At 39.5% G+C, this 14989-nt stretch overlaps 1 protein-coding gene across 1 annotated transcript in view; it reads right to left on the reverse strand.

Annotated features, from left to right (window-relative positions):
- LOC134653952 (chloride intracellular channel Clic) overlaps window positions 1–14989 on the reverse strand; it is a 74511-nt gene that overhangs the window by 5414 nt on the left and 54108 nt on the right. Inside the window, exon 2 of the mRNA XM_063509321.1 lies at window positions 227–328. Within this exon, the coding sequence (XP_063365391.1) occupies window positions 227–328 (102 nt within the window). The remainder of the gene's footprint in view (window positions 1–226; window positions 329–14989) is intronic.

Consider the following 14989-nt stretch of genomic DNA (forward strand, 5'->3'; position numbering starts at 1 on the left):
AGCCTTTAGAAGAGTTCTGCCTTGCCCATTGACTGGCAACACAGAAGCTACGAAATATTGATAGATGAAAGCAGAGTTGTTAGAAAAAAAATGTACAGTATTTTTATGTTTCTTTAGCTTTTCTTCAGTCATAATTCGTCCACAGATATACGTGGTGCGATGATCATGGCCTTAACGGCACCTTGGCTCGTAACAAGTCTGGCGTATACTAAATATATGTTTATACCTTTAAGCTGATGGTCTTAAGCTCTGCGAGTAGGTACAGGTCCATGAAGTACTCCTGGCAGAACAGACACGCGCCCTTCCGCCGCCCGTCTATTGTCGATGCCTACAAATAACAAGAACAGTGTTAAGATTTACAATAATGGTTAACAGCTAGTTATATGCCTATGGTTCTGCTTAAAAATAGTTATTGAATTGAGGAAACCATTGATACAATGCTCCAAGCGATTCCGCTCTAAAGTCTCCGTCAGTTGAAATTGTGAACAATGTAAACAAACCTTGCATTTAAAACGCCTTTGATTTCCATTTTCCCTTATCAAATAACTGCTAAATCCGTGTGGTAATCAATCAATACTTACCGACAACTGTGTCCTGTACGGATATGATGGTCGTTCTTGTCTACGTGACAGCGTGATAAAACGGTGTCCGTCACTTTCTTTCCCACGGTGTTAAACAGTGACAGTTATTTTATCACGTGGATAAAGATGGATAAAGCTATCCATAATAGGCTGGCTGAACAATAAAACAATGAACAAGTTATAGAATATGGATATTTCATTGAATGGTTTGTTTACATTGTTAGCAATTTCAATTGACGGCAACTTTACGGCGAATTTGATCGGAGCGTTTATAGAGGTCCATAGTCAACTAGAAACCCTTATTTTTCTTAACCGTGAAGTTAGAGTCGCGAAGTTTTTGGGGCACGGTAATCGACTAAGCACCTCAGGGAACCGTGTCGCAAAATACGACGGCACTCCAGTTTATTTGAGATCTGAAGTACTTGGTAATATTTACTCGTAGCACTCATAAATTTAAATTTTTAATCAAAAGTCCACTTTGTACATAAATTACAAATTCGCTAAGCTCTAAAAGAGGTCGAGCGCGTAACAAATTCCGCAAATTATAAAATTCGTTTGCAAAACTCATTAGCAATGTTAATTAAAAGTTAGCAAAACTGTACATCATTTTAAGAATAAGAATCGCAGAATCCGTTTAACGCTCTGTCACACGGAATTTACGGCATAACTGGTTTATTATTTTCCTCATTGTGTTCTATGGTGTGGAAAATTGTGTTTAGAAGAATGGTTTGGCGTAAACGTAACGTCTACGGTTGCTTTCTACCTGCGTGTTGGTCGCAGTCGGCACGAATCGTCATACATATACCCATCAAAATCCAGAACCAACATGGTCGCGTGCGTTACGATTTTAGAGATTTTCGTCAAAGGTTAAACGTTTTGTAAGTGGAATAAGTTCCTAAGTTTTTCGAAGGACATATAGTATTTAAGAAAGCTACTTTATTTTTTAGATTTTTAAGAGGTTAGCCAAAACAGGTTATTATTAACATCAGCCAACATACGGTGGACAACAAACGGCTGCGTCGTAGATGCATAAACGTTTTGCGTCTTTCTAACTCAAGTCTCCATTATGCGTTAGACGTTATGCTGCCTATAGGAACATCAAAATCTGTCACATTATGGTCTGATTTCCTTGAGATATACAATAAATTAAGGCATAAGAAAATGTTGAAGTTGAAGTACACAAATCAGCTTTCTTATTTATTGTAGTCTAAATTTACCGGTTAGGTAGCCACTTGTGGATGTAATTTAGATGATAACGGTTAATAGGATGGCGGTTAGCGACAATTCTAAGAAAGAAAGGAAAAATCCACACCTACTGTTATTGTTATTAGAGCAAGCTATTAACGAGGTAATAATTTAAATTCTGGTAATAGCTCACCAAGGTTCGTTCGTAAATAACAAAATATAAATTAACATAGGAGCTTCCTTGTTACGCAAGACAGACGATCCAAAGCTACAAGAAGTGTAACTTAGCCGTCTCGTCTGGTGACTCAGTCCCACAGGCGATCGAGCTCAACATAAAAGTAATTCCAGAAGACACACTATATCACAACGCCATCTGAATGACCGTCATGTCACCAGCAGCAGCATGCAGACAAGGTGAAAATATCCATGAATATTCATGAGCTATTGTAGTCGTCATCGTGTCGGATCGAGTGTACCTATTTGCTATTTGTACAACTCTTGTTAGCAAGGACGTGTGATTGTGTATGCTATCGTCATGTTTCAAAACATGGTCCTGCGTCTGATCTGAGTTAGAAGCTGCAATAACGTGTCTTGTTATTGCTTTATGATACTTGCAATTTATTTTATCTTCGTATGAATTGTCTTCATAATTTCATTCCGATTCATCAAAGACTGAATTACCAAGTCCATATTACACTCTAATAGGATGCTTACCTTCTTATGGACTTGCGAAGGCTATACGGGAGGGGTTGAATATTTTAAGGACCAATTATTGAATGTCACCTCAGATACTCTCAGTACCTGCCTAACTTTAGAATTACGGTATTTTTTAACCTTTATCTATGAGCTCTTGCCAAATCTAAGTTTGAAAGCTTACAACAAATACTAAGTCTAAATCTATTCAAGCTAACCTTCCACGTTTACCACACCAGTCATTGTTTGGCGTGCAGCCTAATGGCTTGCACCATCCGAAGTAAAATTTTAAATTTCGAACACTCCCAAACTATTGTTGCACTCGGCCCAAATGTTGCAACGCGCGCACATAAAGCTCTTTGTTAAACGGTCATGACTCATTGCACCAACGGGGTCACAGAGCTTTCCACGTCTATCTATTACGACTTTCTACAATACACGATAGTTAACAGCTGGAATGATGTATTGAGACAGTCGTGTTATTAAAATTATGATCGGTTTTACGCTCGAAAGACGGACGATTTTTGTAGAGTTACTGCGTGAACACGCTGGACGTTTAATGATTAATTGTAATTTTTTCTATCTGTTTGCAATCAGGCAAAACGATTTACAACTAGACACAAACAATTATATTGCTTTCAATACTGCTAATTGTAATTTGGCTCGTAATTTACTCCAGTTCAGTGACATTACCACATCAGCTCATCGTCAGTCTTCAATAAATACTTAATAAAATAAGATTGGACAGGAATATCATTGGCTACGACACCGTTAATAATAAAACAAAGACGATAACAGATATTTAAAGCTATTAAGCGTCTGTACCACCTCAGTCCACCGCCCAGCATAATCATGTAGTGCTAGCTACCTTCACGCTCCAGGCAAATAAAAATTTCCATTAGATAAGTAATGGTTTTCCGATCCACCGGCCGTTCCGGCCGGCACACACGCTGCAAGACGAATGACATGTCCGGTCGCCGTGACATCCTATTGATATACGGCTGTTATATTAATACTATTTGCATGTATGGGGGCCATGGGACCGTTACAATGTGATGAGGTAATAATTGTTTTGGATTTGAGGAAGAAGATTCATCATCTGGCAAAGTTTGTCGAGGATTCATGTAAAGTTGGTTAGGTTTTAGTTGGAGCGGCAGGCTCCATTCCTCCTGTTCCTGTTTTTTTTCCGCAAATCTGTAGATTGGTTGGTCTGGCCAATTCTAAAATTCAGGTTCTGTTCTACGTCACTAAGATTTATTCCTAAAACATCCTTGGCTTGCGTGATATTCCAGCCCGAATTGATGGAACTAGCATGTGATGTGAACTCAAGTGGTCGTTAGGGAGGGTCCAATTTAGAATAGGATCTCATAAGTTTGGAAGTAGAGCATAGGAACTTTCTGATTACTGAAAAAATACAGCTTTAGAACGTCGACATGACCATCTCATCGTCCTTATACCCGGGGGTATTACCTTTACCGTTTATGTTACCGCTCGCTTTTGGCTCAGGGTCTTCCCTATTTCTTTGGAAGCATTAGCATCCTTTAGTTCTATTTCATATTACAATGTATAATTTACTTGTATTTATAAGTATCATTCAAAGTGTCACCAGTGAGAACATCGGGTGGAATAGAAACCCAATGCAGTGGTGCGTGTCGCCAACACAGTCTTAGGTCGTGTAAGCTGACCCACTTCCGACTCACTGTTTGTTGGTCATTTCTGGTCTAGAACTCTTTGTATAGGTAAATTATCTGGAGATCAGATGGGTATTTTAAAAGAGATATGAGGTGTAGGTCAGGCAGGGTCTTATACTTTTTTGGGTTGCTAAAGAAGATTTAAATCTAAAAACAGTCCTCAAAATAAATTACCCGTTACACATCTCAATTAATTCTTCATAATCTCAACTCGCATTGACTTAATTTTTTCGTTAATTAAACAAAAATAGATTTTTTTTGAATATCTTTTTCTACATATACAAATGGTTGTAGAGAAACGAACTCCACATTTAACGAACCAATTACCATTAAAAGGCGCCGACGTCAATACGGACTGGAAGCGCAACAGACTCCTTTATTAACAACCTGCCTTAAAGCCATTTGCTTTGCTCAAAGAAGTTTGTTTACGTTTTCATTAATTCAAAACAGGTTTAAAACGTAAGGCAGTAGGCAGTACAGTATCTGTTGATGATATGATAAATAAAAGTGTTATTGTATTATAAATAAAAGTATAAGCGCTAGGCATCAATTAAGAGTAATATGAATAAAACATTAGACTGCTCATAAAGTTATGATATTAAACATACATAATAGCGACCTAGTCGAGCTTAAACAAGGCTGTTGTGTAATAGCCATAGTAGTCAATTTGTAATCATCTTTACTTTTATGGTCACGTCACACTTACTATTTTATTAAATGTTTAGGTACCCAAAACACTTGACAAAGTGACATTTTAATAGTTAACTATTGGCAATCTGCTGACTATATACATACTTCATTCAATACATAAAAATCAATAACATTCCAAGTCAGTAATCAAGACCAGCCAAAGTATAAAATCATCCGATACACTAGCACACAGGAAGTCTGTGTGTTATTTATCTCATATACATATAATGATATACTATTACGTGGCATATGCGTTTATCTCCCTTTATTATGATGCACCTTTATTAAATTTAATGCAATAATACTGTAGTAAAGTTCAGTAATAGTTCAGTAATGGCTTAAGTGTATAATATGCTGATTATGCATTAAGATGCATATTCAGCATATTATACACTTAAGCCATATTTTTCAAGAAGGAAGGTAACGCATGTTAAATTTCGACTTAAATCGTTAAACTATGATGTAAATTAATCATTATTAAAAAAATATATAATGTTAAATAAAACATATAAAAACTCAAAAATGCGCGATTGCCCAGAGACAAGAACTAGCTAGGTCGATTTTACGCCCTCGAAAACCCCCATATAGTAAATTGTTAAAGACCTTCAAACTTTTAACCCAATATCATAAAATCCATGGCTTAGAGCATTAGGTACTTATAGTAGTTTACGTATAATATTGCGGTGCGATTATCGACTTCAAGTTGCAGGCAAAAGCCACACGAACCACAAACCCACCGAGACCATTCAGATGTGTCTCGAAACAGCTGAGAAAAAACTACCGACCAGTAATAGTGCGCGCGCGCAACGGACCGCGTCCGCGTAATGAAGACAGGCTGAAAACAAATAAATTGCGATGCCAACTTGGGCATTTCGCTTCAGCACGATAAGTCAAGTGCATTACAGCGCCAACCAGGCGTGGCAAACAAACATCGGAGTCAAACACCTCCCGAACATACTGGCACTTTCGGTGTCGCGAAATCGAAAGTGCATCTCCTGTGCGCGATTTTTGCCAAGATGGCGTTTTGTGTCCGTCACGCGGTGCGCGTTGCAATTTGTCAATCGTTCCGCTGGAATTGGACGCGATTGAAATACGCCAATTAGCAGTAGTGAGCAATTAATCTTCATTTTAAATTGCGGGGAGGAATGGGGTTAAAAACTAACTAGAAACAGTAGAAACACGAAACAAGACTTCTGTAACAAAAAAACACTGCAGTGAAGGTTGAAAACCAACGCTGAAACCACGCCGCAAAGGCAAAGTTTCCAGCACATAGCTGAAACTGTCATGTAGTCACGTTTTATGCTTATAGGTAAACTATACGAGTATTATCAAGGTTAAGTTTAGGTAACGTATGTGTGTAAAGCCTAATGTCATTTGTTTTGTTTGTTCTTCTAGTTTTGTTGTCTGTTTGTTGCCAGAGCTTCGTAAGAAGCGCAGAGTTGTCAGAGAGTCCCCCTTGGGCTGTCACTCAGCGCACCTTCTCTTGCAAACTATACTATTAGGCCTGTTCTAGTTGTTCACCACAAGAGAACTCACTTAAAAAACAAATAAGCTCCTTCCCGGTGAACCCATATAAATAGATATGTACCTAAAGCGTCCAGAGAATTTAAATTGAGGTGTTCGCATATAGAATGGTTAATCGTCCTGTCGTCGTGTCGTGGCCCGTATATTTACTGAGGATTATCTTTCGTTAAGACATAATGACAACGCGGCATTATTTGTCCGCTAACTGAGCTTATTAAGAACTGCTTGAAAATGTGCATTCGGTAAAAAGATTACCATAACATCCATGACCAGATTTTATCGTGTACAGTCTTTACTAGGTAATTTGTTCGTGATGTTCACCCCATACTACATGAGACCTCACTAGCTGCTTAAGGGTACATAAGCTTCCCCGCGAATGTATAATATATATATATCCTTGTCCGGCAATCATCCGCAAACACTGTAGTGCAGTGACCCGCAGTGAAATGCAACCCGGCGGACCGGCCTTCCAGCGACCGTGAAAGTGTGTCCCCTCTCTAATTACACCACCCGTCATTCCCAAGCGACCAGATTCGCAAACCAGTAGAATAGTGCTCTTTATTTACTATAGTTGTTCTGCTACTAAAGGTGTCTGATACGCTGGTTTTCCTTAAACGGTTGATTGGTCAGAGTTAGGAATAGTGGCAGTCTCGCCTTACAAGGCCCGTTTCTATGAAAAGTGATGAAAAGCGAAACGCCGGCGAAGCGGAAAGGAAACTAACAGGTTCTAGGTTAGGTTTTTGTAGGAAGCTAAAAATACATGGTCTTCCGTGGTGCGTTGACAGCAGACAGGTCTAAACAGACGCCGCATGTTTACTGCCATGGCGTGTTAATGCTAATCTCTGATCTGGGGGCCTAGCCAAAAGGACAATCGTACATGGACAAACGAGAAACGAATAGAAAAAATGTATTGTGTTCACAACAATTGAATTCACAAACATAACCAACTAACAAAACGCGCTGCTATCTACTTAGAGATTAATCGTTTTTCACGAGACAATAGTCTAAAAATAAATGAGAACGTTAATGAGATTACTTGATATTTCGATCGAGAGAAATTCACATTCTGAGTTTGGTACCGCATTCATATGATTCTGAATCTTTAAATAAACATTGTCTAGGCAGTTATTTCTAATGGCATATGAATGCATCGTTTGAAAAGCCGACAGCGCTAATCGAGAATGCAATGGTCGAGATTATTTTGCAAATGTGCATACTATGACGGTCACGATTTAATTATACCGGCTGATTTTAGTTCAATGAAAAATCTTGAATGCTAATGTTCCAACTTCCAAGAAAAAGTTAATTGAATTCGGCCATTTTAGATGCACATTATTGGCTGCTTCACATATATTTTACTTCTGCTTTACGATATCAACAAGAAAAGAGAATGGATTATTTCCAAGAAGGCAACAGCATCCATCCATGTTCACTTGTTCACCCCTAGAGCAAAATTTTTCTACAGGTCGTAAACAGAGACGGAACTTCAATAAGAGACCCCCCACACCAACGTCTTTTGAGCGTCTGTGTCTAATCCGCTCTATGGAAAGTGTTGTCGCTGCGCAGTTGCTCCAAAGTTGCACAGCAGCCTGAGTTGACTAAACGTCGACGCTTGCAAGACGCCAGTGTGGGGTCTCTTCAACCCGACGCTCTCCCGTACAATATTTTAGTTGTCAGAAAACAACTCGAGCCCAAGATAGTCGAGATGAATCATATTAATGCTCATCTTGCAGATGAGCCAGGCGTGGCTCACTCCGCGATTTCGTCGCGTCGCTACAAGTACTTATAAGTACATGCGGCCCACACCAATTTTGGTGTCTAGCCATAGTAGTTGCCACGCTCCGCTACGGAACGGACGCCTCCTCGCCTAGCACTAGCAGTCATATTTGTCGTAATAAACGCGTTTTGTTAGAGGGTGAATCTTCTAGGTTTATTATTAATTCTGTGATTGAGCTAATCTCTGATCCTCGTAAGGCATGGATTCGGATTCGTCCAAAAAGGCAAGTAACGAGGGCAACACGTCCGTTCCGGAAACTAGAGGGCGCGGCCGCGTAGTTGCACAATCTGCCATCCGGTGCACTCCACGCAAACAATGCGTTGTGCGCATAATGAGATGTAGAACGTTGGATAAGTCTACAATTGTGTGTTATTATTATAACACAAGTAGGTACAGTCAAATAATTTAATTTCCGACCCATTTTGTACCTTTTCATATTGATTGTAACTGTGACAAGGTGGTGACAAGGTACGAAATGGGTCGGAAATTAAATTCTTTGACTGAACGAAGTTTAAAGGCTTCGTCACAGAGGCGCGTTTTCCGGGCGCGGCGTGAGCGGGGCGCGCCGATTTTACATATAAAATGCTCACGCCCCGCTCACGCCGCGCCCGGAAAACGCGCCTGTGTGACGAAGCCTTAAAGGAATCTTAAATGCGTGTCACAACCAACCGTGTCCGTACCTCAAAAGGAAAAAAAACGGAATCCTTATAGGATCACTCGTGCGTCTGTCTGTCCGACTATCCCCCCCCTTTTTCTCCGAAACTACTGGGTCTAAATTTTTGAAATAAAATCACTAAATAGTTCTTTACCTATAGATGACAGGAAAACCGATTAGAAATGTGCAGTCAAGCGTGAGTCGGACTTAATGTACGGAACCCTTGGAACTCGAGTCCGACTCGTACTTGGCCGGTTTTTTTTATATATGAGTACTCATCCCATTACTTGCGAACCTCTTTCTTTTATGTTTAATTGCTTATCGACATATTGTAAAAAATCCCGAAAAATTCATCAGCAAACAAGGATCGAATGTTTCACTGACATAAGGCAAATACATCACTGACCAAGACAAGAAAAATAAGAGTAAGATCGTCATCTCGCTATTCGCATAGCGATACCGTGTTTAACTATGTGCATACCAGGCAGCGCGGAATCTCTGTTAAGAGCCAAGCTGATTCCCAGAAGGAATCTTTAATAGCTTTATAGAGGAACCTATCGCCGCAGAAGTATGGCCGTATCGATGTTTTAACGTTGTCCCTGCCTTTTAAGGGGCTGTTGAGTTCCTAGACGTAATGATACTGGACTGGGGACTGAATCTAGAGTTCGCAATGCGATTGGTAATGAACTTTTTTTATGTTTTTTGTCGATTCAAGCGTCTGTTATTTCATACAAACTTGCATTGTCATCCGACTTTTAAGCTTAGGAAATTAGTAAAATTAATCCTCTCATCATTTGTATTTGTTTTACCTAAACCGCCGGACCGGGAAACGTAAAGTCTATTTTTTTATTCGGTAGACTGAAATGACAGTTAATAGTATGAACATGAAATGTCATTTCGTACTATTAACTGTCATTTCAGTCTACCGAATAAAAAAATAGACTTTAGGTCGAACGCCAGTCGCCAACGAAATTTCGTAATGTCTTCGGATCATCATCTACAGGACACCATCGTGCAGGAAGGTGACCAAATCCGTAAAGAGTCATTGCGTTAATTTTAATAAACGGCAAAAGTTTGATCTGTCAGTGTCAAAAGTGACGTTTATTCAAACAAAATTTAATAAAATTAGAATCGGGCCGAATGTGTCTCTTCTACAACATCTCTAAAAGAAAGTAATTTCATTTGATCTCAGTTCTATTATCAGTTGAGTTTTATTCGACATAAAATGTCAATTACAAATGAAATGCAAACGGCAATCAATGCCGAAATGGGGATCGTAACATGAGGTTACTAAACACATCATATTATAGAGCTTATCATGTGAGTCGTGTACCTGCGGGCTCAGCACGGTTCCATTTTTATCGACTATCATTATGCCCGTCACTTTCGCACTTACATACTTGTTAGAACGTGACAGGCATGGTGATAAACGATAAAAATGCGACCGTGTTACTAGGGCTGACCAGCTATCATGGTCGCATTTTTATCACCTGTCATTCACTTTCGCACTTACATATTTGTTAGAACGTGACAGCCATGTTGACAAATGATAAAGAGTCAGCCATCTTAGCCCTACTGTACATACTCGTGTGATGTTATCATTATCAACACTCATATCATAAAGTCTTTCATTATGTAACAGTCACATAAACTACTAAAGTACATGTCAAAATTGTAGATATCATCTGTCGTCGCCCTTAAACTTAAATTGGATAATAGTGCTGCACTATCAACGAACAATTATCGTTTCATCGAAAGGCGTACCCTATTAATTGCTTATTAATAATCAGTCTGAACTGAACTGATAATTATTAAGACCCCTACGTCCTTCTATTTATAAAGTTCTATCTACACCTGCCTAGTATTATGTTTTGTTACGATTAAAATATGATAAGAAATGTCTGCTCTGCTTAGAGAAGATCACGTCTATAAATTGTTACTGACGAAATTATATGATGTGATATCAAGGAACAGGCCCCGTGCTATAGGCGGAGCACAGGAGCTGTCAGATTTTTGGCGCGAGGCGTAAATGTGTCGTTTATGCTTCCGATGTAGCCGAGAAGATGGCAGAATCTAATATGCACAAGGAAACATACCGACGAGAACGGTAGATGGCAGCACTTGCTTTGGCAATGTGCATGTGCACATATGTTTCCGATTCAGGCCACAAGGTGGCAGACCCTCCAACGCGCACGGTCCCTATAGCGCCGTGCAAGGAATTTAAGTATCTTTGTGAGTCGGTTTAAGGACAGAGTTGTCCGGTTTTGGCACCCACCAAAAATACCATTAGCGATTAAATGGTCAATATCAATACCAGTATTACATCCGGAATTCCGGTATTGAAGCCTTTCAATACCGGAAGGCAAATATCGGTATTCAGAAAAGGCCGATAGATTTGATGCCCCAGCACGTTCCCATGCATTAGCTTGCTTGCTTTTATGCTTGATTTTATCTCTACTTAAAAAACCGGACAAGTGCGAGTCGGACTCGCCCACCGTGGGTTCCGTACTTTTTAGTATTTGTTGTTATAGTGGCAAGTGTGGCAACCACAGAACAAATTAGAATGGCGATGCAAGCAGGGTACGTGTCGCCGCCGGTTTTGAGCAAACGCTCGCATGCTACTCGCCCGCGCTGACCGAAAAACGAAGTAAACATGCCTTTTGCGCCACAATTACCTTCAGATTAAGAAGCCAGACATCAAATCTGTCTAAAGGAGGCATATCCATTCACCACGCACACAAGTTTTTACTACCGTTGCGCGAGAGTTAGTAAATGTGGAGAGGAACGAGCGGCGCCACCGGTTCCGATACTAACTGCGCGCGATCGCGATAGCCATTCTAACCTCTTTAATATGTTCTGTGATGGCAACAGAAATACATCATCTGTGAAAATTTCAACTGTCTAGCTATCACGGTATATACAGCCTGGTGACAGACAGACGGACAGATAGACGGACAGACAGACAGACGGACGGACAGCGATGTCTTAGTAATAGGGTCCCGTTTATACCCTTTGGGTACGGAACCCTAAAAATGGCTGTAGGTAAGAATTGAGTGTAAGTTTAGCATTAAATCATCGTGATGTTGCCGATGACGTATCAAATAAATCGTGATCTCAGCTCCATGTGGATATAGTCATGCATTAGCGATGACAATGACATCATGGCCATGTCTTATTACGCTCTCCGTTACCTTCGACTAAGGTTTTTTAATATGAATATTGTCTCACGGTAATGAGTAAGTAATATTACGTTGTATTTCTGGTAAAAAATTGAGATTTTAATTCCTGGTGCTTAGGGTTTGCACGACGGATCTGAAATGTATGGGAAGATCCGCGGATCCGGATCCAGATCCGGATAATTTCATACATTTCGGATCCGGATTGCAAATCCTACTGGTGCTAATTTAATCAATGCTTTAAGTAGGTATCTAAATATTACAAATTAAAAAATCGTGCTAAGAAAATCAGATAGACACTTATGTACATCGTGAAAATTTTATTAAAGTAAAGTTTACACACTTTCTCTTCAAACCTATATGTACTCCACATGTTAAGCGAGTTTATTTTCCAATCCTTACAAGAGTTACAAGACTTTTAGAGTATTGTTAGAAATAATTTCTTAAACCAACTAAGAGCTTTTAAATATTTAGTGTGAGAATTTAGGAATATTGAAAACAACCTCAACCTCAGTTTTGAATGATTTACGGTTAGTTTAACTAGACTTATATCGACCGGGATATGAACCCACCCGCTATCTTCAGTTGCCCGTGAACAAGAAGCATGTGGGAGCTCGAAAAGAATACAAAAGGTAATCACGGTTCATATCCTGGACACGTAGCACGGTCGCATTTTTATCGTTTATCACCATGCCTGTCACGTTCTAACAAGTATGTAAGTGCGAAAGTGACGGGCATAGTGATAGTCGATAAAAATGGAACCGTGCTGAGCCCGCTGGTCGATATAAGTCTAGTGAAAACAACCTCTCCTACTTGAACTTTTTAAATCTTTAGATGTTTCTACGCTCAAATAAAAGTAGGTAATAAACAAACTGTAGAATTCTTCCCTCAATAACAATCTCTGTAGTGTTTCGGTTTAGAAAGGGCAGCCGCGTGACCTCACGTACCATAACGGCCAGCTGATCCAACGGAACTCGAGATTGTCTGCAGTGCCGCGGCAACCCGTCCTATTGTTGTACCTATTTGTTGAGTTTTGCATTCACACCGTTTTTACGGATGATGGGATTATCCAATGCGCTACTTAGGAAAGACACTTGACGACTGGCAAGTGTTAAATATAATAGACTCAATAGACGATGCTGTGCACTATTTTTATGAACGAATTCAAGCAGGTATTAACCAATTCGTTCCCTTAAACCGTAACACGGGCCCGCGAAAATTCCCAAAATGGTATAGTTCACCTTTGATAAAAATTATTAAAGAAAAAATGAGAGCTCATAAGCGTTGGAAAAAATATGGAAACTTAATAGACTATGACGAATTTTCATTACTAAGGTCAAGACAACGACAAGTACAAAAATCTTGTTTTAATAATTACCTACAAACAACAGAAAACAATTTGAAAACTAATCCTAAAAACTTCTGGTCATACATTAAAACTATTCGCGGTGGTTCTAACTATCCTCAAATGTTAACCTACAACAACAGAAGGTATTGTGATGGTATCAGTATATGCGAAGCATTTAGTAATTTTTTTAACTCCGTATTTATTGAAGGCTCAATTCCCGATGACCATACAATCGAACCTGACTTTGTAGACAATGGTAATACTTCGATTTCAACGTTACATGTATCTAAAACTACTGTTGAATGGTCACTAAGCAAACTGGTTACCGATAAAGGTCCCGGCCCTGACGGGATACCACCGATATTCTGGAAAAACTGCGCGAAATCACTTGCATTACCTATCACCATACTATTTAATCGTTCTCTTACTCTAGGAACATTTCCCCTAGCATGGAAAAAGGCTAACATTGTCCCCATACACAAAAAGGGGTCTCGTACAAACATAGAAAATTATAGGGGCATCTCTGTGTTAAACACTGTTGGTAAAGTATTCGAAAAAATTGTATATAACGCTATTTACTCATGTATCATTGCAGGTATATCCGACAAACAGCATGGGTTCTTGAGGAAACGTTCTACAATATCAAATCTGGCTTTGTTCTCTAATTACGTTCTTAGCAACATGGATAGAGGTGGTCAGGTTGACGTGATCTACACTGATTTTGAAAAGGCTTTCGATCGTGTGGACCACGTCATCCTACTAGAAAAGTTATTTAAATTGGGGATACGCGGAGACCTTTTACGTTGGGTAAAATCGTACCTTTCTAAAAGGGCACAGGCTGTAGTTCTTGGAGGGTATCGGTCAAACTTTTGTGAAGTCCCTAGCGGAGTCCCACAAGGCTCACATTTGGGACCGTTATTTTACTGCGCATACTTATACGACATAACAGACTCTCTAACCCACGCTAAACACTTACTTTATGCCGATGACAAAAAGATATATTATAGGATCAGGAACATTGATGACTGTACGGCCCTTCAAGCTGATCTAAATCAACTACACGAATATTATACTAAAAATAAAATAACTGTTAATGTCAAAAAATGTCAAAGTGTCAGTTATACTCGCAAAAAACAACCTTTGAATTTTTCTTATAACTTTAATGGGATCACAATTAGCAAAGTTGAAGTGGTTCGAGACTTAGGTGTTCTGTTTGATAGTAAATTGACATTCTCCGATCATATAGATTATATTAGTAATAAGGGCTATAAAAATCTTGGATTCATATTAAGATCCTGTAAGGTATTTAAAAACACAGAAGTTCTTAAACTACTTTACATTGCATACGTACGCAGTACTCTCGAATATGCCTCTCCAATTTGGTCCCCGCACTATATTACATACAACCATCAACTTGAACGTACCCAAAAAAAATTCGTCAACCACCTTAACTATCGACTTCGTAGACCTCCTACGTCCTATGAGGATGCCTGTCGCAGACACAATCTGCTGCCTTTGGAGGACAGGCGCAAGGTCACGGACATGTGTTTGTTATATGATATTCTCAACGGCCGTTTAGACAGTCCCGAATTGGTTGCTCTGGTAACGTTTAATACTCCGCTTCGTCGCACTCGTCATACTCCGATGTTGCACGTGCCAAGACATGGTA

Source organism: Cydia amplana, chromosome 14, assembly GCF_948474715.1.
Source record: "Cydia amplana chromosome 14, ilCydAmpl1.1, whole genome shotgun sequence".
Classification (NCBI taxonomy): Eukaryota; Metazoa; Arthropoda; class Insecta; order Lepidoptera; family Tortricidae; genus Cydia; species Cydia amplana.